Here is a 23,081-nt window from a genome sequence, read left to right on the forward strand (position 1 = left end):
GACACAGACACTGAGGCAGCGCTGACACACTGCCTTTCACACACTGACACACTGAGTGAGCGCTGACACACTGCCTTTCACACACTGACACACTGAGGGAGCGCTGACACACTGCCTTTCACACACTGAGGGAGCGCTGACACACTGCCTTTCACACACTGACACACTGAGGGAGCGCTGACACACTGCCTTTCACACACTGACACACTGAGGGAGCGCTGACACACTGCCTTTCACACACTGACACACTGAGGGAGCGCTGACACACTGCCTTTCACACACAGACACACTGAGGGAGCGCTGACACACTGCCTTTCACACACTGAGACACTGAGGGAGCGCTGACACACTGCCTTTCACACACTGACACACTGAGGCAGCGCTGACACACTGCCTTTCACACACTGACACACTGAGGGAGCGCTGACACACTGCCTTTCACAGACTGAGGGAGCGCTGACACACTGAGTGAGCGCTGACACACTGCCTTTCACACACTGAGACACTGAGGGAGCGCTGACACACTGCCTTTCACACACTGACACACTGAGGGAGTGCTGGCACACTGCCTTTCACACACAGACACACTGAGGGAGCGCTGACACACTGCCTTTCACACACTGACACACTGAGGGAGCGCTGACACACTGCCTTTCACACACAGACACTGAGGGAGCGCTGACACACTGCCTTTCACACACTGACACACCGAGGGAGCGCTGACACACTGCCTTTCACACACTGAGGGAGCGCTGACACACTGCCTTTCACACACTGAGGGAGCGCTGACGCACTGCCTTTCACACACTGACACACTGAGGGAGCGCTGACACACTGCCTTTCAGACACTGACACACTGAGGGAGCGCTGACACACTGCCTTTCAGACACTGACACACTGAGGGAGCGCTGACACACTGCCTTTCACACACTGACACTGAGGGAGCGCTGACACACTGCCTTTCACACACTGACACACTGAGGGAGCGCTGACACACTGTCTTTCACACACAGACACACTGAGGGAGCGCTGACACACTGTCTTTCACACACTGACACACTGCCTTTCACACACTGACACACTGAGGGAGCGCTGACACACTGCCTTTCACACACAGACACACTGAGGGAGCACTGACACACTGTCTTTCACACACTGACACACTGCCTTTCACACACTGACACACTGAGGGAGCGCTGACACACTGCCTTTCACACACAGACACCGAGGGAGCGCTGACACACTGCCTTTCACACACTGACACACTGAGGGAGCGCTGACACACTGCCTTTCACACACTGACACACTGAGGGAGCGCTGACACACTGCCTTTCAGACACAGACACTGAGGCAACGCTGACACACTGCCTTTCACACACTGACACACTGAGTGAGCGCTGACACACTGCCTTTCACACACTGGCACACTGAGGGAGCACTGACACACTGCCTTTCACACACTGAGGGAGCGCTGACACACTGCCTTTCACACACTGAGGGAGCGCTGACACACTGAGTGAGCGCTGACACACTGCCTTTCACACACTGAGACACTGAGGGAGCGCTGACACACTGCCTTTCACACACTGACGCACTGAGGGAGCGCTGACACACTGCCTTTCACACACTGAGGGAGCGCAGACAAACTGCCTTTCACACACTGACACACTGAGGGAGCGCTGACACACTGCCTTTCACACACTGACACACTGAGGGAGCGCTGACACACTGCCTTTCACACACTGACACACTGAGGGAGCGCTGACACACTGCCTTTCACACACTGACACACTGAGGGAGCGCTGACACACTGCCTTTCACACACTGACACACTGAGGCAGCGCTGACACACTGCCTTTCACACACTGACACACTGAGGGAGCGCTGACACACTGCCTTTCACAGACTGACACACTGAGGGAGCGCTGATACACTGCCTTTCACACACTGAGGGAGCGCTGACACACTGAGTGAGCGCTGACACACTGCCTTTCACACACTGAGGGAGCGCTGACACACTGAGTGAGCGCTGACACACTGCCTTTCACACACTGAGACACTGAGGGAGCGCTGACACACTGCCTTTCACACACTGACACACTGAGGGAGCGCTGACACACTGCCTTTCAGACACTGAGACACTGAGGGAGCGCTGACACACTGCCTTTCACACACTGACACACTGAGGCAGCGCTGACACACTGCCTTTCACACACTGACACACTGAGGGAGCGCTGACACACTGCCTTTCACAGACTGACACACTGAGGGAGCGCTGATACACTGCCTTTCACACACTGAGGGAGCGCTGACACACTGAGTGAGCGCTGACACACTGCCTTTCACACACTGAGACACTGAGGGAGCGCTGACACACTACCTTTCACACACTGACACACTGAGGGAGCACTGACACACTGCCTTTCACACACTGACACACTGAGGGAGTGCTGGCACACTGCCTTTCACACACAGAAACACTGAGGGAGCGCTGACACACTGCCTTTCACACACTGACACACTGAGGGAGCGCTGACACACTGCCTTTCACACACAGACACTGAGGGAGCGCTGACACACTGCCTTTCACACACAGACACACTGAGGGAGCGCTGACACACTGCCTTTCACACACTGAGACACTGAGGGAGCGCTGACACACTGCCTTTGACACACTGACACACTGAGGGAGCGCTGACACACTGCCTTTCACACACTGACACACTAAGGGAGCGCTGACACACTGCCTTTCACACACTGACACACTGAGGGAGCGCTGACACGCTGCCTTTCACACACAGACACTGAGGGAGCGCTGACACACTGCCTTTCACACACTGACACACTGAGGGAGCGCTGACACACTGCCTTTCACACACTGACACACTGAGGGAGCGCTGACACACTGCCTTTCACACACTGACACACTGAGGGAGCGCTGACACACTGCCTTTCAGACACAGACACTGAGGCAGCGCTGACACACTGCCTTTCACACACTGACACACTGAGTGAGCGCTGACACACTGCCTTTCACACACTGACACACTGAGGGAGCGCTGACACACTGCCTTTCACACACTGAGGGAGCGCTGACACACTGCCTTTCACACACTGACACACTGAGGGAGCGCTGACACACTGCCTTTCACACACTGACACACTGAGGGAGCGCTGACACACTGCCTTTCACACACTGACACACTGAGGGAGCGCTGACACACTGCCTTTCACACACAGACACACTGAGGGAGCGCTGACACACTGCCTTTCACACACTGAGACACTGAGGGAGCGCTGACACACTGCCTTTCACACACTGACACACTGAGGCAGCGCTGACACACTGCCTTTCACACACTGACACACTGAGGGAGCGCTGACACACTGCCTTTCACAGACTGAGGGAGCGCTGACACACTGAGTGAGCGCTGACACACTGCCTTTCACACACTGAGACACTGAGGGAGCGCTGACACACTGCCTTTCACACACTGACACACTGAGGGAGTGCTGGCACACTGCCTTTCACACACAGACACACTGAGGGAGCGCTGACACACTGCCTTTCACACACTGACACACTGAGGGAGCGCTGACACACTGCCTTTCACACACAGACACTGAGGGAGCGCTGACACACTGCCTTTCACACACTGAGGGAGCGCTGACACACTGCCTTTCACACACTGAGGGAGCGCTGACGCACTGCTTTTCACACACTGAGACACTGAGGGAGCGCTGACACACTCCCTTTCACACACTGACACACTGAGGGAGCGCTGACGCACTGCCTTTCACACACTGAGGGAGCGCTGATGCACTGCTTTTCACACACTGACACTGAGGGAGCGCTGACACACTGCCTTTCACACACTGACACACTGAGGGAGCGCTGACACACTGCCTTTCACACACTGACACACTGAGGGAGCGCTGACACACTGCCTTTCACACACTGACACACTGAGGGAGCGCTGACACGCTGCCTTTCACACACAGACACTGAGGGAGCGCTGACACACTGCCTTTCACACACTGACACACTGAGGGAGCGCTGACACACTGCCTTTCAGACACAGACACTGAGGCAGCGCTGACACACTGCCTTTCACACACTGACACACTGAGTGAGCGCTGACACACTGCCTTTCACACACTGACACACTGAGGGAGCGCTGACACACTGCCTTTCACACACTGAGGGAGCGCTGACACACTGCCTTTCACACACTGACACACTGAGGGAGCGCTGACACACTGCCTTTCACACACTGACACACTGAGGGAGCGCTGACACACTGCCTTTCACACACTGAGACACTGAGGGAGCGCTGACACACTGCCTTTCACACACTGACACACTGAGGGAGCGCTGACACACTGCCTTTCATACACTGACACACTGAGGCAGCGCTGACACACTGCCTTTCACACACTGACACACTGAGGGTGCGCTGACACACTGCCTTTCAGACACAGACACTGAGGCAGCGCTGACACACTGCCTTTCACACACTGAGGGAGCGCTGACACACTGCCTTTCACACACTGACACACTGAGGGAGCGCTGACACACTGCCTTTCACACACTGAGGGAGCGCTGACACACTGCCTTTCACACACTGACACACTGAGGGAGCGCTGACACACTGCCTTTCACACACTAACACACTGAGTGAGCGCTGACACACTGCCTTTCACACACTGACACACTGAGGGAGCGCTGACACACTGCCTTTCACACACTGACACACTGAGGGAGCGCTGACACACTGCCTTTCACACACTGACACACTGAGGGAGCGCTGACACACTGCCTTTCACACACAGACACACTGAGGGAGCGCTGACACACTGCCTTTCACACACTGAGACACTGAGGGAGCGCTGACACACTGCCTTTCACACACTGACACACTGAGGCAGCGCTGACACACTGCCTTTCACAGACTGAGGGAGCGCTGACACACTGAGTGAGCGCTGACACACTGCCTTTCACACACTGAGACACTGAGGGAGCGCTGACACACTGCCTTTCACACACTGACACACTGAGGGAGCGCTGACACACTGCCTTTCACACACTGACACACTGAGGGAGTGCTGGCACACTGCCTTTCACACACAGACACACTGAGGGAGCGCTGACACACTGCCTTTCACACACTGACACACTGAGGGAGCGCTGACACACTGCCTTTCACACACAGACACTGAGGGAGCGCTGACACACTGCCTTTCACACACTGACACACCGAGGGAGCGCTGACACACTGCCTTTCACACACTGAGGGAGCGCTGACACACTGCCTTTCACACACTGAGGGAGCGATGACGCACTGCTTTTCACACACTGAGACACTGAGGGAGCGCTGACACACTCCCTTTCACACACTGACACACTGAGGGAGCGCTGACACACTGCCTTTCAGACACAGACACACTGAGGGAGCGCTGACACACTGCCTTTCACACACTGACACACTGAGGGAGCGCTGACGCACTGCCTTTCACACACTGAGGGAGCGCTGATGCACTGCTTTTCACACACTGACACTGAGGGAGCGCTGACACACTGCTTTTCACACACTGACACACTGAGGGAGCGCTGACACACTGCCTTTCACACACTGACACACTGAGGGAGCGCTGACACACTGCCTTTCACACACTGACACACTGAGGGAGCGCTGACACACTGCTTTTCACACACTGACACACTCCCTTTCACACACAGACACACTGAGGGAGCGCTGACACACTGCCTTTCACACACAGACACTGAGGGAGCGCTGACACACTGCCTTTCACACACAGACACACTGAGAGAGCGCTGACACACTGCCTTTCACACACTGACACACTGAGGGAGCGCTGACACACTGCCTTTCACACACTGAGGGAGCGCTGACACACTGCCTTTCACACACTGACACACTGAGGGAGCGCTGACACACTGCCTTTCACACACTGACACACTGAGGGAGCGCTGACACACTGCCTTTCACACACTGAGGGAGCGCTGACACACTGCCTTTCACACACTGACACACTGAGGGAGCGCTGACACACTGCCTTTCACACACTGAGGGAGCGCTGACACACTGCCTTTCACACACTGACACACTGAGGGAGCGCTGACACACTGCCTTTCACACACTGACACACTGAGGCAGCGCTGACACACTGCCTTTCACACACTGACACACTGAGGGAGCGCTGACACACTGCCTTTCACAAACTGACACTGAGGGAGCGCTGACACACTGTCTTTCACACACTGACACACTGAGGGAGCGCTGACACACTGCCTTTCAGACACTGAGACACTGAGGGAGCGCTGACACACTGCCTTTCACACACTGACACACTGAGGGAGCGCTGACACACTGCCTTTCACACACTGACACACTGAGGGAGCGCTGACACACTGCCTTTCAGACACTGACACACTGAGGGAGCGCTGACACACTGCCTTTCAGACACTGACACACTGAGGGAGCGCTGACACACTGCCTTTCACACACTGACACACTGAGGGAGCGCTGACACACTGCCTTTCACACACTGACACTGAGGGAGCGCTGGCACACTGCCTTTCACACACAGACACACTGAGGGAGCGCTGACACACTGTCTTTCACACACTGACACACTGCCTTTCACACACTGACACACTGAGGGAGCGCTGACACACTGCCTTTCACACACAGACACCGAGGGAGCGCTGACACACTGCCTTTCACACACTGACACACTGAGGGAGCGCTGACACACTGCCTTTCACACACTGACACACTGAGGGAGCGCTGACACACTGCCTTTCAGACACAGACACTGAGGCAGCGCTGACACACTGCCTTTCACACACTGACACACTGAGTGAGCGCTGACACACTGCCTTTCACACACTGACACACTGAGGGAGCACTGACACACTGCCTTTCACACACTGAGGGAGCGCTGACACACTGCCTTTCACACACTGAGGGAGCGCTGACACACTGAGTGAGCGCTGACACACTGCCTTTCACACACTGAGACACTGAGGGAGCGCTGACACACTGCCTTTCACACACTGACACACTGAGGGAGCGCTGACACACTGCCTTTCACACACTGAGGGAGCGCTGACACACTGCCTTTCACACACTGACACACTGAGGGAGCGCTGACACACTGCGTTTCACACACTGACACACTGAGGGAGCGCTGACACACTGCCTTTCACACACTGACACACTGAGGGAGCGCTGACACACTGCCTTTCACACACAGACACACTGAGGGAGCGCTGACACACTGCCTTTCACACACTGAGACACTGAGGGAGCGCTGACACACTGCCTTTCAGACACTGACACACTGAGGGAGCGCTGACACACTGCCTTTCACACACTGACACACTGAGGCAGCGCTGACACACTGCCTTTCACACACTGACACACTGAGGGAGCGCTGACACACTGCCTTTCACAGACTGACACACTGAGGGAGCGCTGATACACTGCCTTTCACACACTGAGGGAGCGCTGACACACTGAGTGAGCGCTGACACACTGCCTTTCACACACTGAGACACTGAGGGAGCGCTGACACACTGCCTTTCACACACTGACACACTGAGGGAGTGCTGGCACACTGCCTTTCACACACAGACACACTGAGGGAGCGCTGACACACTGCCTTTCACACACTGACACTGAGGGAGCGCTGACACACTGCCTTTCACACACTGACACACCGAGGGAGCGCTGACACACTGCCTTTCACACACTGAGGGAGCGCTGACACACTGCCTTTCACACACTGAGGGAGCGCTGACGCACTGCTTTTCACACACTGACACTGAGGGAGCGCTGACACACTGCCTTTCACACACTGACACACTGAGGGAGCGCTGACACACTGCTTTTCACACACTGACACACTGAGGGAGCGCTGACACACTGCCTTTCACACACTGACACACTGAGGGAGCGCTGACACACTGCCTTTCACACACTGACACACTGAGGGAGCGCTGACACACTGCTTTTCACACACTGACACACTGAGGGAGCGCTGACACACTCCCTTTCACACACAGGCACTGAGGGAGCGCTGACACACTGCCTTTCACACACAGACACTGAGGGAGCGCTGACACACTGCCTTTCACACACAGACACACTGAGAGAGCGCTGACACACTGCCTTTCACACACTGAGGGAGCGCTGACACACTGCCTTTCACACACTGAGACACTGAGGGAGCGCTGACACACTGCCTTTCACACACTGACACACTGAGGGAGCGCTGACACACTGCCTTTAACGCACTGAGTGAGCGCTGACACACTGCCTTTCACACACTGACACACTGAGGGAGCGCTGACACACTGCCTTTCACACACTGACACACTGAGGGAGCGCTGACACAGTGCCTTTCACACACTGACACACTGAGGGAGCGCTGACACACTGCCTTTCACACACTGAGGGAGCGCTGGCACACTGCCTTTCACACACTGAGGGAGCGCTGGCACACTGCCTTTCACACACTGAGGGAGCGCTGACACACTGCCTTTCACACACTGAGGGAGCGTTGACACACTGCCTTTCACACACTGACACACTGAGGGAGCGCTGACACACTGCCTTTCACACACTGACACACTGAGGCAGCGCTGACACACTGCCTTTCACACACTGACACACTGAGGGAGCGCTGACACACTGCCTTTCAGACACTGAGACACTGAGGGAGCGCTGACACACTGCCTTTCACACACTGACACACTGAGGGAGCGCTGACACACTGCCTTTCAGACACTGACACACTGAGTGAGCGCTGACACACTGCCTTTCAGACACTGACACACTGAGGGAGCGCTGACACACTGCCTTTCACACACAGACACACTGAGGGAGCGCTGACACACTGTCTTTCACACACTGACACACTGCCTTTCACACACTGACACACTGAGGGAGCGCTGACACACTGCCTTTCACACACAGACACCGAGGGAGCGCTGACACACTGCCTTTCACACACTGACACACTGCCTTTCACACACTGACACACTGAGGCAGCGCTGACACACTGCCTTTCACACACTGACACACTGAGGGAGCGCTGACACACTGCCTTTCACACACTGACACACTGAGGGAGCGCTGACACACTGCCTTTCAGACACAGACACTGAGGCAGCGCTGACACACTGCCTTTCACACACTGACACACTGAGGGAGCACTGACACACTGCCTTTCACACACTGAGGGAGCGCTGACACACTGCCTTTCACACACTGAGGGAGCGCTGACACACTGAGTGAGCGCTGACACACTGCCTTTCACACACTGAGACACTGAGGGAGCGCTGACACACTGCCTTTCACACACTGACACACTGAGGGAGCGCTGACACACTGCCTTTCACACACTGACACACTGAGGGAGCGCTGGCACACTGCCTTTCACACACTGAGGGAGCGCTGACGCACTGCTTTTCACACACTGACACTGAGGGAGCGCTGACACACTGCCTTTCACACACTGACACACTGAGGGAGCGCTGACACACTGCTTTTCACACACTGACACACTGAGGGAGCGCTGACACACTCCCTTTCACACACAGACACTGAGGGAGCGCTGACACACTGCCTTTCACACACAGACACTGAGGGAGCGCTGACACACTGCCTTTCACACACAGACACACTGAGAGAGCGCCGACACACTGCCTTTCACACACTGACACACTGAGGGAGCGCTGACACACTGCCTTTCACACACTGACACACTGAGGGAGCGCTGAAAGACTGACTTTCACACACTGACACACTGAGTGAGCGCTGACACACTGCCTTTCACACACTGACACACTGAGGGAGCGCTGACACACTGCCTTTCACACACTGACACACTGAGGGAGCGCTGACACACTGCCTTTCACACACTGAGGGAGCGCTGACACACTGCCTTTCACACACTGAGGGAGCGCTGGCACACTGCCTTTCACACACTGACACAGTGAGGGAGCGCTGACACACTGCCTTTCACACACTGACACACTGAGGCAGCGCTGACACACTGCCTTTCACACACTGACACACTGAGGGAGCGCTGACACACTGCCTTTCACAAACTGACACTGAGGGAGCGCTGACACACTGTCTTTCACACACTGACACACTGAGGGAGCGCTGACGCACTGCCTTTCACACACTGAGGGAGCGCTGATGCACTGCTTTTCACACACTGACACTGAGGGAGCGCTGACACACTGCTTTTCACACACTGACACACTGAGGGAGCGCTGACACACTGCCTTTCACACACTGACACACTGAGGGAGCGCTGACACACTGCCTTTCACACACTGACACACTGAGGGAGCGCTGACACACTGCTTTTCACACACTGACACACTCCCTTTCACACACAGACACACTGAGGGAGCGCTGACACACTGCCTTTCACACACAGACACTGAGGGAGCGCTGACACACTGCCTTTCACACACAGACACACTGAGAGAGCGCTGACACACTGCCTTTCACACACTGACACACTGAGGGAGCGCTGACACACTGCCTTTCACACACTGAGGGAGCGCTGACACACTGCCTTTCACACACTGACACACTGAGGGAGCGCTGACACACTGCCTTTCACACACTGACACACTGAGGGAGCGCTGACACACTGCCTTTCACACACTGAGGGAGCGCTGACACACTGCCTTTCACACACTGACACACTGAGGGAGCGCTGACACACTGCCTTTCACACACTGAGGGAGCGCTGACACACTGCCTTTCACACACTGACACACTGAGGGAGCGCTGACACACTGCCTTTCACACACTGACACACTGAGGCAGCGCTGACACACTGCCTTTCACACACTGACACACTGAGGGAGCGCTGACACACTGCCTTTCACAAACTGACACTGAGGGAGCGCTGACACACTGTCTTTCACACACTGACACACTGAGGGAGCGCTGACACACTGCCTTTCAGACACTGAGACACTGAGGGAGCGCTGACACACTGCCTTTCACACACTGACACACTGAGGGAGCGCTGACACACTGCCTTTCACACACTGACACACTGAGGGAGCGCTGACACACTGCCTTTCAGACACTGACACACTGAGGGAGCGCTGACACACTGCCTTTCAGACACTGACACACTGAGGGAGCGCTGACACACTGCCTTTCACACACTGACACACTGAGGGAGCGCTGACACACTGCCTTTCACACACTGACACTGAGGGAGCGCTGGCACACTGCCTTTCACACACAGACACACTGAGGGAGCGCTGACACACTGTCTTTCACACACTGACACACTGCCTTTCACACACTGACACACTGAGGGAGCGCTGACACACTGCCTTTCACACACAGACACCGAGGGAGCGCTGACACACTGCCTTTCACACACTGACACACTGAGGGAGCGCTGACACACTGCCTTTCACACACTGACACACTGAGGGAGCGCTGACACACTGCCTTTCAGACACAGACACTGAGGCAGCGCTGACACACTGCCTTTCACACACTGACACACTGAGTGAGCGCTGACACACTGCCTTTCACACACTGACACACTGAGGGAGCACTGACACACTGCCTTTCACACACTGAGGGAGCGCTGACACACTGCCTTTCACACACTGAGGGAGCGCTGACACACTGAGTGAGCGCTGACACACTGCCTTTCACACACTGAGACACTGAGGGAGCGCTGACACACTGCCTTTCACACACTGACACACTGAGGGAGCGCTGACACACTGCCTTTCACACACTGAGGGAGCGCTGACACACTGCCTTTCACACACTGACACACTGAGGGAGCGCTGACACACTGCGTTTCACACACTGACACACTGAGGGAGCGCTGACACACTGCCTTTCACACACTGACACACTGAGGGAGCGCTGACACACTGCCTTTCACACACAGACACACTGAGGGAGCGCTGACACACTGCCTTTCACACACTGAGACACTGAGGGAGCGCTGACACACTGCCTTTCAGACACTGACACACTGAGGGAGCGCTGACACACTGCCTTTCACACACTGACACACTGAGGCAGCGCTGACACACTGCCTTTCACACACTGACACACTGAGGGAGCGCTGACACACTGCCTTTCACAGACTGACACACTGAGGGAGCGCTGATACACTGCCTTTCACACACTGAGGGAGCGCTGACACACTGAGTGAGCGCTGACACACTGCCTTTCACACACTGAGACACTGAGGGAGCGCTGACACACTGCCTTTCACACACTGACACACTGAGGGAGTGCTGGCACACTGCCTTTCACACACAGACACACTGAGGGAGCGCTGACACACTGCCTTTCACACACTGACACTGAGGGAGCGCTGACACACTGCCTTTCACACACTGACACACCGAGGGAGCGCTGACACACTGCCTTTCACACACTGAGGGAGCGCTGACACACTGCCTTTCACACACTGAGGGAGCGCTGACGCACTGCTTTTCACACACTGACACTGAGGGAGCGCTGACACACTGCCTTTCACACACTGACACACTGAGGGAGCGCTGACACACTGCTTTTCACACACTGACACACTGAGGGAGCGCTGACACACTGCCTTTCACACACTGACACACTGAGGGAGCGCTGACACACTGCCTTTCACACACTGACACACTGAGGGAGCGCTGACACACTGCTTTTCACACACTGACACACTGAGGGAGCGCTGACACACTCCCTTTCACACACAGGCACTGAGGGAGCGCTGACACACTGCCTTTCACACACAGACACTGAGGGAGCGCTGACACACTGCCTTTCACACACAGACACACTGAGAGAGCGCTGACACACTGCCTTTCACACACTGAGGGAGCGCTGACACACTGCCTTTCACACACTGAGACACTGAGGGAGCGCTGACACACTGCCTTTCACACACTGACACACTGAGGGAGCGCTGACACACTGCCTTTAACGCACTGAGTGAGCGCTGACACACTGCCTTTCACACACTGACACACTGAGGGAGCGCTGACACACTGCCTTTCACACACTGACACACTGAGGGAGCGCTGACACAGTGCCTTTCACACACTGACACACTGAGGGAGCGCTGACACACTGCCTTTCACACACTGAGGGAGCGCTGGCACACTGCCTTTCACACACTGAGGGAGCGCTGGCACACTGCCTTTCACACACTGAGGGAGCGCTGACACACTGCCTTTCACACACTGAGGGAGCGTTGACACACTGCCTTTCACACACTGACACACTGAGGGAGCGCTGACACACTGCCTTTCACACACTGACACACTGAGGCAGCGCTGACACACTGCCTTTCACACACTGACACACTGAGGGAGCGCTGACACACTGCCTTTCAGACACTGAGACACTGAGGGAGCGCTGACACACTGCCTTTCACACACTGACACACTGAGGGAGCGCTGACACACTGCCTTTCAGACACTGACACACTGAGTGAGCGCTGACACACTGCCTTTCAGACACTGACACACTGAGGGAGCGCTGACACACTGCCTTTCACACACAGACACACTGAGGGAGCGCTGACACACTGTCTTTCACACACTGACACACTGCCTTTCACACACTGACACACTGAGGGAGCGCTGACACACTGCCTTTCACACACAGACACCGAGGGAGCGCTGACACACTGCCTTTCACACACTGACACACTGCCTTTCACACACTGACACACTGAGGCAGCGCTGACACACTGCCTTTCACACACTGACACACTGAGGGAGCGCTGACACACTGCCTTTCACACACTGACACACTGAGGGAGCGCTGACACACTGCCTTTCAGACACAGACACTGAGGCAGCGCTGACACACTGCCTTTCACACACTGACACACTGAGGGAGCACTGACACACTGCCTTTCACACACTGAGGGAGCGCTGACACACTGCCTTTCACACACTGAGGGAGCGCTGACACACTGAGTGAGCGCTGACACACTGCCTTTCACACACTGAGACACTGAGGGAGCGCTGACACACTGCCTTTCACACACTGACACACTGAGGGAGCGCTGACACACTGCCTTTCACACACTGACACACTGAGGGAGCGCTGGCACACTGCCTTTCACACACTGAGGGAGCGCTGACGCACTGCTTTTCACACACTGACACTGAGGGAGCGCTGACACACTGCCTTTCACACACTGACACACTGAGGGAGCGCTGACACACTGCTTTTCACACACTGACACACTGAGGGAGCGCTGACACACTCCCTTTCACACACAGACACTGAGGGTGCGCTGACACACTGCCTTTCACACACAGACACTGAGGGAGCGCTGACACACTGCCTTTCACACACAGACACACTGAGAGAGCGCCGACACACTGCCTTTCACACACTGACACACTGAGGGAGCGCTGACACACTGCCTTTCACACACTGACACACTGAGGGAGCGCTGAAAGACTGACTTTCACACACTGACACACTGAGTGAGCGCTGACACACTGCCTTTCACACACTGACACACTGAGGGAGCGCTGACACACTGCCTTTCACACACTGACACACTGAGGGAGCGCTGACACACTGCCTTTCACACACTGAGGGAGCGCTGACACACTGCCTTTCACACACTGAGGGAGCGCTGGCACACTGCCTTTCACACACTGACACAGTGAGGGAGCGCTGACACACTGCCTTTCACACACTGACACACTGAGGCAGCGCTGACACACTGCCTTTCACACACTGACACACTGAGGGAGCGCTGACACACTGCCTTTCACAAACTGACACTGAGGGAGCGCTGACACACTGTCTTTCACACACTGACACACTGAGGGAGCGCTGACACACTGCCTTTCAGACACTGAGACACTGAGGGAGCGCTGACACACTGCCTTTCACACACTGACACACTGAGGGAGCGCTGACACACTGCCTTTCAGACACTGACACACTGAGGGAGCGCTGACACACTGCCTTTCACACACTGACACTGAGGGAGCGCTGACACACTGCCTTTCACACACAGACACACTGAGGGAGCGCTGACACACTGCCTTTCACACACTGACACTGAGGGAGCGCTGACACACTGCCTTTCACACACTGACACACTGAGGGAGCGCTGACACACTGCCTTTCAGACACTGACACACTGAGGGAGCGCTGACACACTGCCTTTCACACACTGACACTGATGGAGCGCTGACACACTGCCTTTCACACACAGACACACTGAGGGAGCGCTGACACACTGTCTTTCACACACTGACACACTGCCTTTCACACACTGACACACTGAGGGAGCGCTGACACACTGCCTTTCACACACTGACACACTGAGGGAGCGCTGACACACTGCCTTTCACACACTGACACACTGAGGGAGCGCTGACACACTGCCTTTCCCACACAGACACTGAGGGAGCGCTGACACACTGCCTTTCACACACAGACACACTGAGGGAGCGCTGACACACTGTCTTTCACACACTGACACACTGCCTTTCACACACTGACACACTGAGGGAGCGCTGACACACTGCCTTTCACACACAGACACCGAGGGAGCGCTGACACACTGCCTTTCACACACCGACACACTGAGGGAGCGCAGACACACTGCCTTTCACACACTGACACACTGCCTTTCACACACTGACACACTGAGGGAGCGCTGACACACTGCCTTTCAGACACAGACACTGAGGCAGCGCTGACACACTGCCTTTCACACAGTGACACACTGAGTGAGCGCTGACACACTGCCTTTCACACACAGACACTGAGGCAGCGCTGACACACTGCCTTTCACACACTGACACACTGAGGGAGCGCTGACACACTACCTTTCACAGACTGACACACTGAGTGAGCGCTGACACACTGCCTTTCACACACTGACACTGAGGGAGCGCTGACACACTGCCTTTCACACACTGACACACTGAGGGAGCGCTGACACACTGCCTTTCACACACTGACACACTGAGGGAGCGCTGACACACTGCCTTTCACACACTGACACACTGAGGGAGCGCTGACACACTACCTTTCACACACTGACACACTGCCTTTCACACACTGACACACTGAGGGAGCGCTGACACACTGCCTTTCACACACAGACACTGAGGGAGCGCTGACACACTGCCTTTCACACACTTACACACTGAGGGAGCGCTGACACACTGCCTTTCACACACAGACACTGAGGGAGCGCTGACACACTCCCTTTCACACACTGAGGGAGCGCTGACACACTGCCTTTCACACACTGACACACTGAGGGAGCGCTGACACACTGCCTTTCACACACAGACACTGAGGGAGCGCTGACACACTGCCTTTCACACACTGACACACTGAGGGAGCGCTGACACACTGTCTTTCACACACTGACACACTGAGGGAGCGCTGACACACTGCCTTTCACACGAGTTGTCCATGAGAGTGCAGCCAATGACACCCAAGAACCTCTAGACTCCAACAACTGCAGTGAGTTGTTGCTGCCTTGTCTCTTTCTATGATTATCGATGGAGATGGACGGAATAGTCTTCCTCCCAGAACAGCAAAGTGCCACGAGATTGATCAGTAATAACATTCCCGCCACTTGTGGAACATTCCTTACGTCATTCCCGCCATTTGTGGAACATTCCTTACCCTATTCCCTCCACTTGTGGAACATTCCTTTCCCCATTCCCGCCACTCTGGAACATTCCTTACCCCATTCCCGCCACTTGTGGAACATTCCTTACCCCATTCCCGCCACTTGTGGTACATTCCTGACCCTATTCCCTCCACTTGTGGTACATTCCTTACCCCATTCCCTCCACTTGTGGAACATTCTGGGGCCGTTGCTGTTTGTCATTTTTATTAATGACCTAGAGGAAGGCGCAGAAGGGTGGGTGAGTAAATTTGCAGACGATAATAAAGTCGGTGGTGTTGTCGATAATGTGGAAGGATGTAGCAGGTTACAGAGGGATATAGATAAGCTGCAGAGCTGGGCTGAGAGGTGGCAAATGGAGTTTAATGTAGAGAAGTGTGAGGTGATTCACTTTGGAAGGAATAACAGGAATGCGGAATATTTGGCTAATGGAAAAGTTCTTGAAAGTGTGGATGAGCAGAGGGATCTAGGTGTCCATGTACATAGATCCCTGAAAGTTGCCACCCAGGTTGATAGGGTTGTGAAGAAGGCCTATGGAGTGTTGGCCTTTATTGGTAGAGGGATTGAGTTCCGGAGTCAGGAGGTCATGTTGCAGCTGTACAGAACTCTGGTACGGCCGCATTTGGAGTATTGCGTACAGTTCTGGTCACCGCATTATAGGAAGGACGTGGGGGCTTTGGAGCAGGTGCAGAGGAGATTTACCAGGATGTTGCCTGGTATGGAGGGAAAATCTTATGAGGAAAGGCTGATGGACTTGAGGTTGTTTTCGTTGGAGAGGAGAAGGTTAAGAGGAGACTTAATAGAGGCATACAAAATGATCAGGGGGTTGGATAGGGTGGACAGTGAGAGCCTTCTCCCGCGGATGGAAATGGCTGGCACGAGGGGACATAGCTTTAAACTGAGGGGTAATAGATATAGGACAGAGGTAGGTTCTTTACGCAAAGAGTAGTGAGGCCGTGGAATGCCCTACCTGCTACAGTAGTGAACTCGCCAACATTGAGGGCATTTAAAAGTTTATTGGATAAACATATGGATGATAATGGCATAGTGTAGGTTAGATGGCTTTTGTTTCGGTGCAACATTGTGGGCTGAAGGGCCTGTACTGCGCTGTATTGTTCTATGTTCTATTCCTTACCCTATTCCCTCCACTTGTGGTACATTCCTTACCCCATTCCCTTCCTTTTGGGGTACTTTCTATTCCTCAGAACAATCCAAATGATTGGAGGACACATCTGCTTAAACTTCACACTCTGCTGCCTTGATCTTATCTCTACCTTTCCTCCTCAAACGGTTTCTATCCCGGTAATTGGTAACCGTTCTAATTTACTCCCTCTGTAGCTACAGTCCCGAGTCATCATTCAGTAGCTGGGATAGTCACTGGTCTTGCTCCTCCCCCGGTCCCACTGTCATCCCTGAGGGAATCAGGAGACAGAAAACTGCTTATCGGCAAAATTAAAATTAATTGCTAGCTCATTTAAGGACTCAGGGGATCACCACCTCCACGAGGGGAGACTACCTTGCTCGGTTGTATACGATTGGCTCATATTCATCTGGCACGGTTCTGAGCATGTCAAGATCCCGGAACATCTTCTTCATAAATTGTAAGAAATTCTGCTCGGAAGCCCTTTCCACCACAGCACTGAGAAGGGTCCAAGCATGTGTCGAATACAAGAACTGACTTCCTTTAAAACACAAGAGAGGACAGTGGCATTAGACTGGGTAGCAAATTGTGATAGATGCAACATCCTTCGAAAACTTTCCGACACTTGTGAATTGGACAATTACACAGAGATTTTTCTGTGTGGACAGATCGCAGTGTTGTTTTCTGTTGTAAAATTAGTCCAAATTACTAAATGTACATCTCTTACCCAGCTCCCCAAATCTACATAAGCCCAGCTAGGAAATCAATGCAATAACAACTTACACTGTCATAGCACCTTTAACATAGGAGTGTAGTGAAACAAAATTTGACAATGAGTCACATACGACACGGTGACATAGTGGTTAGCACTGCTGCCTCACTGCGCCAGAGACCCGAGTTCAATTCCGACTGTATGTGAGGAGTTTACACTTTCTCCCCGTGTGTGCGTGGGTTTCCTCCGGGTGCTCCGGTTTCCTCCCACAGTCCAAAGACGTGCAGGTTAGGTGGACTGGTCATACAAAGGATGCATAGGTTAGGTAACAGGGTTGCAGGGCTAGGACAGGGTAGTGGGCCTTGATAAGATGCTCTTTCCGAGGGCTGGTGCAGATGCAATGGGCCGAATGGCCTCCTTCTACACTGCAGGGATTCTATGAAGCACCAGTCAGTCTCCTATTCTATGAAGGCATTGGATAAAGGTTTGGTCATAGACCCTGCCCCCTCGCAGTTGGAGGCGGTGCTGTCAGCGAGGGGGCTGGAGGGGGGGTCATCTCGGCGATTTACGGGAGGATTTTGGAGGAGGATGTGGTGTCCATGGAGGGTGTTAAGGCAGAGTGGGAGGAAGTGTTGGGGGGCGGCGCTGGAGGAGGGGTTGTGGTGTGAGGTGCTGCGGAGGGTAAATGCCTTAAGACCATAAGACATAGGAGTGGAAGTAAGGCCATTCGGCCCATCGAGTCCACTCCACCATTCAATCATGGCTGATTTCAACTCCATTTACCCGCTCTCTCTCCATAGCCCTGAATTCCTTGAGAAATCAAGAATTTATCAACTTCTGTCTTAAAGACACTCAGCGTCCCGGCCTCCACCGCCCTCTGTGGCAATGAATTCCACAGACCCACCACTCTCTGGCTGAAGAAATGTCTCCTCATCTCTGTTCTAAAGTGACTCCCTTTTATTCTAAGGCTGTGCCCCCGGGTCCTAGTCTCCCCTGCTAATGGAAACAACTTCCCTACGTCCACCCTATCTAAGCCATTCATTATCTTGTAAGTTTCTATTAGATCTCCCCTCAACCTCCTAAACTCCAATGAATATAATCCCAGGATCCTCAGACGTTCATCGTATGTTAGGCCTACCATTCCTGGGATCATCCGTGTGAATCTCCGCTGGACCCGCTCCAGTGCCAGCATGTCCTTCCTGACCTTGACCTGTGTTTGAGCTGATACAGCTGAAGGTGGTGTACAGGGCGCACCTAACAAAATCGAGGATGAGCCGGTTGTTCGAGGGATGGAGGATGTCTGTGTGCGATGTGGGAGGGGCACTGCGAACCATGTACATATGTTTTGGTCGTGCCCGGAGCTGGAAAGGTTTCCGAGGAAGGTTGTCAGGACCATTTTGGGGGTTCTGCATGTGGATGTGGAGCCCTGTCCCCTCGAAGCCATAGTCAGGGTGTCGGACCGGACAGAGCTGTAGCTGGGACAGATGTCTTCTCCTCACTGATCGCCCAAAGACGAGTCCTGTTGGGGTGGAGGTCGGCTTCTCTGCCTGTGCCTCGGTGTGGAGGGGGGGGGGGGGGGGGGCAGGGGGCTGGGGTTTGTCAAGAGCCCTGAAGAAAGTCAAATTTGGTCTAAGCGGGGGGAGGGGGGTGATAGGTTCTACAATAGTTGGGGTTTATTCATTTTGCATTTTGGAGAGTTGGTTACTGTTGATTGCTGAGGGAGGGGCAGGAGAGAGGGGGGAGGTTGTGTTTATAGATCATAGATCATAGAATTTACAGTGCAGAAGGAGGCCATTTGGCCCATCGAGTCTGCACCAGCCCTTGGAAAGAGCACCCCACCTAAGCCCACACCTCCACCCTATCCCAGTAACCCACTAACCCCACCAGTTTGCTACAAGGTGTCTGACTGGGTGGCTTTCTGGTCAGTGCCAAGCCAGGTTGAATCCCAGGCTGGCTGAGCTGAGTTGGGAGTGCCAGCAACACTCTCTCAGCCGAAGGTTGTGGGTTGAAGTCCCACTCCCGAGATTTGAACATGGAATCGAGGTTGATCGTCCAGCGCAGTCTGAGGGAGCTTGTTGTGTGCACCTTGGATGCCAAGTTTCCTTGTTACAACAGTGACCACATCCCCTTCAAAAGTTTCAAAAGCTTTGGGGTGTCCTGAGGTTGTTAAAGATGCGATAAAAATCCAATTATCCTTTCTTTTCCAATCAGTTATCACATCCGAGTAAGGAATAAGGGAAAGATAGACCTGTGATCTTGCTGCTCCTGATCATTATCAAGTCACTTCCGACAGGCATACGATCATTCGGCCCATTCAGTCTGCGCCGGCCCCTGGAAAAACCCTCCTTCAGACCACGGCTCCACCCTGTCCCAATGTTCTATGTTCTATGTTCTAACCTTTTGGATACTGAGGGTCAATTTATCATGGCCAATCCACCTGACCTGCACATCTTTGGACAGTGGGAGGAAACTGGAGCACCCGGAGGAAACCCAAGCAGACACGGGGAGAACGTGCAGACTCCACACAGACGGGAACCCGGGTCCCTGGAGTTGTGAGACAGCAATACGATCACTTGCCACACTTTGGAAGCAAAAACGGGAAGGCAGACTATTATCCAAACGGCCATAAATTAGGAAAGGGGAATGTGCATCGAGACCTGGGTGTCCTCGTACACTAGTCACTGAAGGTAAGCGTGCTGGTACACAGGCGGTAAAGAAGACAAACGGTATGTTGGCCTTCATCGTGAGCAGATTCAAGTACAGGAGCAGGGATGTCTTGCTGCAATTATATCGGGCCTTGGTGAGACCGCACCTGGAATATTGTGGGCAGTTTTGGTCTCCTTGTCTGAGGAAGGACTTTCCTGCTCTCGAGGGAGTGCAGCGAAGATTTACCAGACTGATTCTGGGATGGTGGTACTGACGTATAAGGAGAGACAGAGTCAGTTAGGATTGCATTCGCTGGAGTTCAGAAGTATGAGGGGGGAATCTCATAGAAACCTATAAAATTCTAACAGGACTGGACAGGGTAGATGCAGGAAGGATGTTCCTGATGGTGGGTGTGTCCAGAACCAGGGGTTACAGTCGGATGTTACGGGGTAAACCATTTAGGACAGAGATGAGGAGACATTTCTTCACCCAGAGAGAGGTCGGCCTGTGGAATTCATTACCACAGGAATATTGCATCTTTTCAGGAAGCAGTTAGATATAGCACTCAGGGCGAAGGGGATCGAAGGCTATGGGGAGAAACGGGATTAGGCTATTGAGTTGGATGATCAGCCATGATCGTGATGAATGGCGGAGCAGGCTCGAAGGGCCGAATGGCCTCCTCCTGCTCCTATTTTCTACATTTCTACAATTGGACTTGGGTGTAATGCTTTCCACAGCTGAATAGCTGTTCCACACTCACTGTTTTAGTTCACACAGGAGGAGTGGCAATTTGGACAATACAGAGGAACTGAGGGATCTTGGGGTACTTATCCACAGATCCCTGAAGGCTGCAGGACAGGTGATTAGGGAAGTTAAGGCATACGGGACACTTGTCTTTTTCAGTCGGGGCATAGAAACAAAGAGCAGGGAGGTTATGTTGGGGCTGTACAGGATTTTACTTAGGCCACAGCAGGAGTACTGTGTACAGCTCTGGTCGCCTCACTACAGGAAGGATGTGATTGCACTGCAGGGGGTGCAGAGGAGATTCATCAGGGTGTTGTCTGGGTTGGAACATTTGGGCTATGAAGAGAGGCTGGATAGGCTCCGGTTATGTTCTTTAGAATAGAGAAGGCTGAGGGGGGACCTGATTGAGGTGTATAAAACTCTGAGGGGCATGGACAGGGCAGGCATAGTGCGGCATTGGTGCAGACTCAATGGGCCTAAGTGCCTCTTCAGTCCTGTATGACTCTTTGACTCTATGCTGATGTTTAGAACATACAATGCCATTTGGCCCATCGAGTCTGCACCGACCCACTTAAGCCCTCACTTCCACCCTATCCCCATAACCCAAAAACCCCTCCTAACCTTTTTGGTCACTAAGGGCAATTTATCATGGCCAATCCACCTAACCCGCATGTCTTTGGGAGGAAACCGGAGCACCCGGAGGAAACCCACGCAGGCACGGGGAGAACGTGCAGACTCCGCACAGACAGTGACACAAGCCGGGAATCGAACCCGGGACCCTGGAGCTGTGAAGCAGCCGTGCTAACCACTCTGCTACTGTGCCGCCGTTTCTTAAATCTGTAACCCAAACAGTCACTGCTTTTCGGAAAGCTCGGCGGGGGAAGGGGCGAGAGTGGGAATAATTCATAATGATGGAGCCCAGGGCATGATCGTAAAGCTATGTCTGTTCTGCAGGAAGATCTGCGGGGAAGAGAACTCAGACAAGGTTATAACTCTGCTCATTTCCAGTTTCTGAGGTAGCTGGAACTCCTTCATCAGTGTCCAACTCTGCAATTTTCTGCATTGAGCATTTTAAGGGTTAAATTAATGTGCATTATTAATTGAAACAACATT

General features: G+C 54.1%; 1 protein-coding gene across 1 annotated transcript in view; it reads right to left on the reverse strand.

Moving 5' to 3' along the window:
• Positions 1–23,081, reverse strand: part of lactb (lactamase, beta) — a 285,002-nt gene that overhangs the window by 222,845 nt on the left and 39,076 nt on the right. Inside the window, 1 exon segment of the mRNA XM_072492605.1 lies at positions 18,242–18,407. Coding sequence (XP_072348706.1) covers positions 18,242–18,407 — 166 coding nt within the window.

The sequence above is a fragment of the Scyliorhinus torazame genome, chromosome 30 (genome assembly GCF_047496885.1).
Source record: "Scyliorhinus torazame isolate Kashiwa2021f chromosome 30, sScyTor2.1, whole genome shotgun sequence".
NCBI classification, from domain to species: Eukaryota; Metazoa; Chordata; class Chondrichthyes; order Carcharhiniformes; family Scyliorhinidae; genus Scyliorhinus; species Scyliorhinus torazame.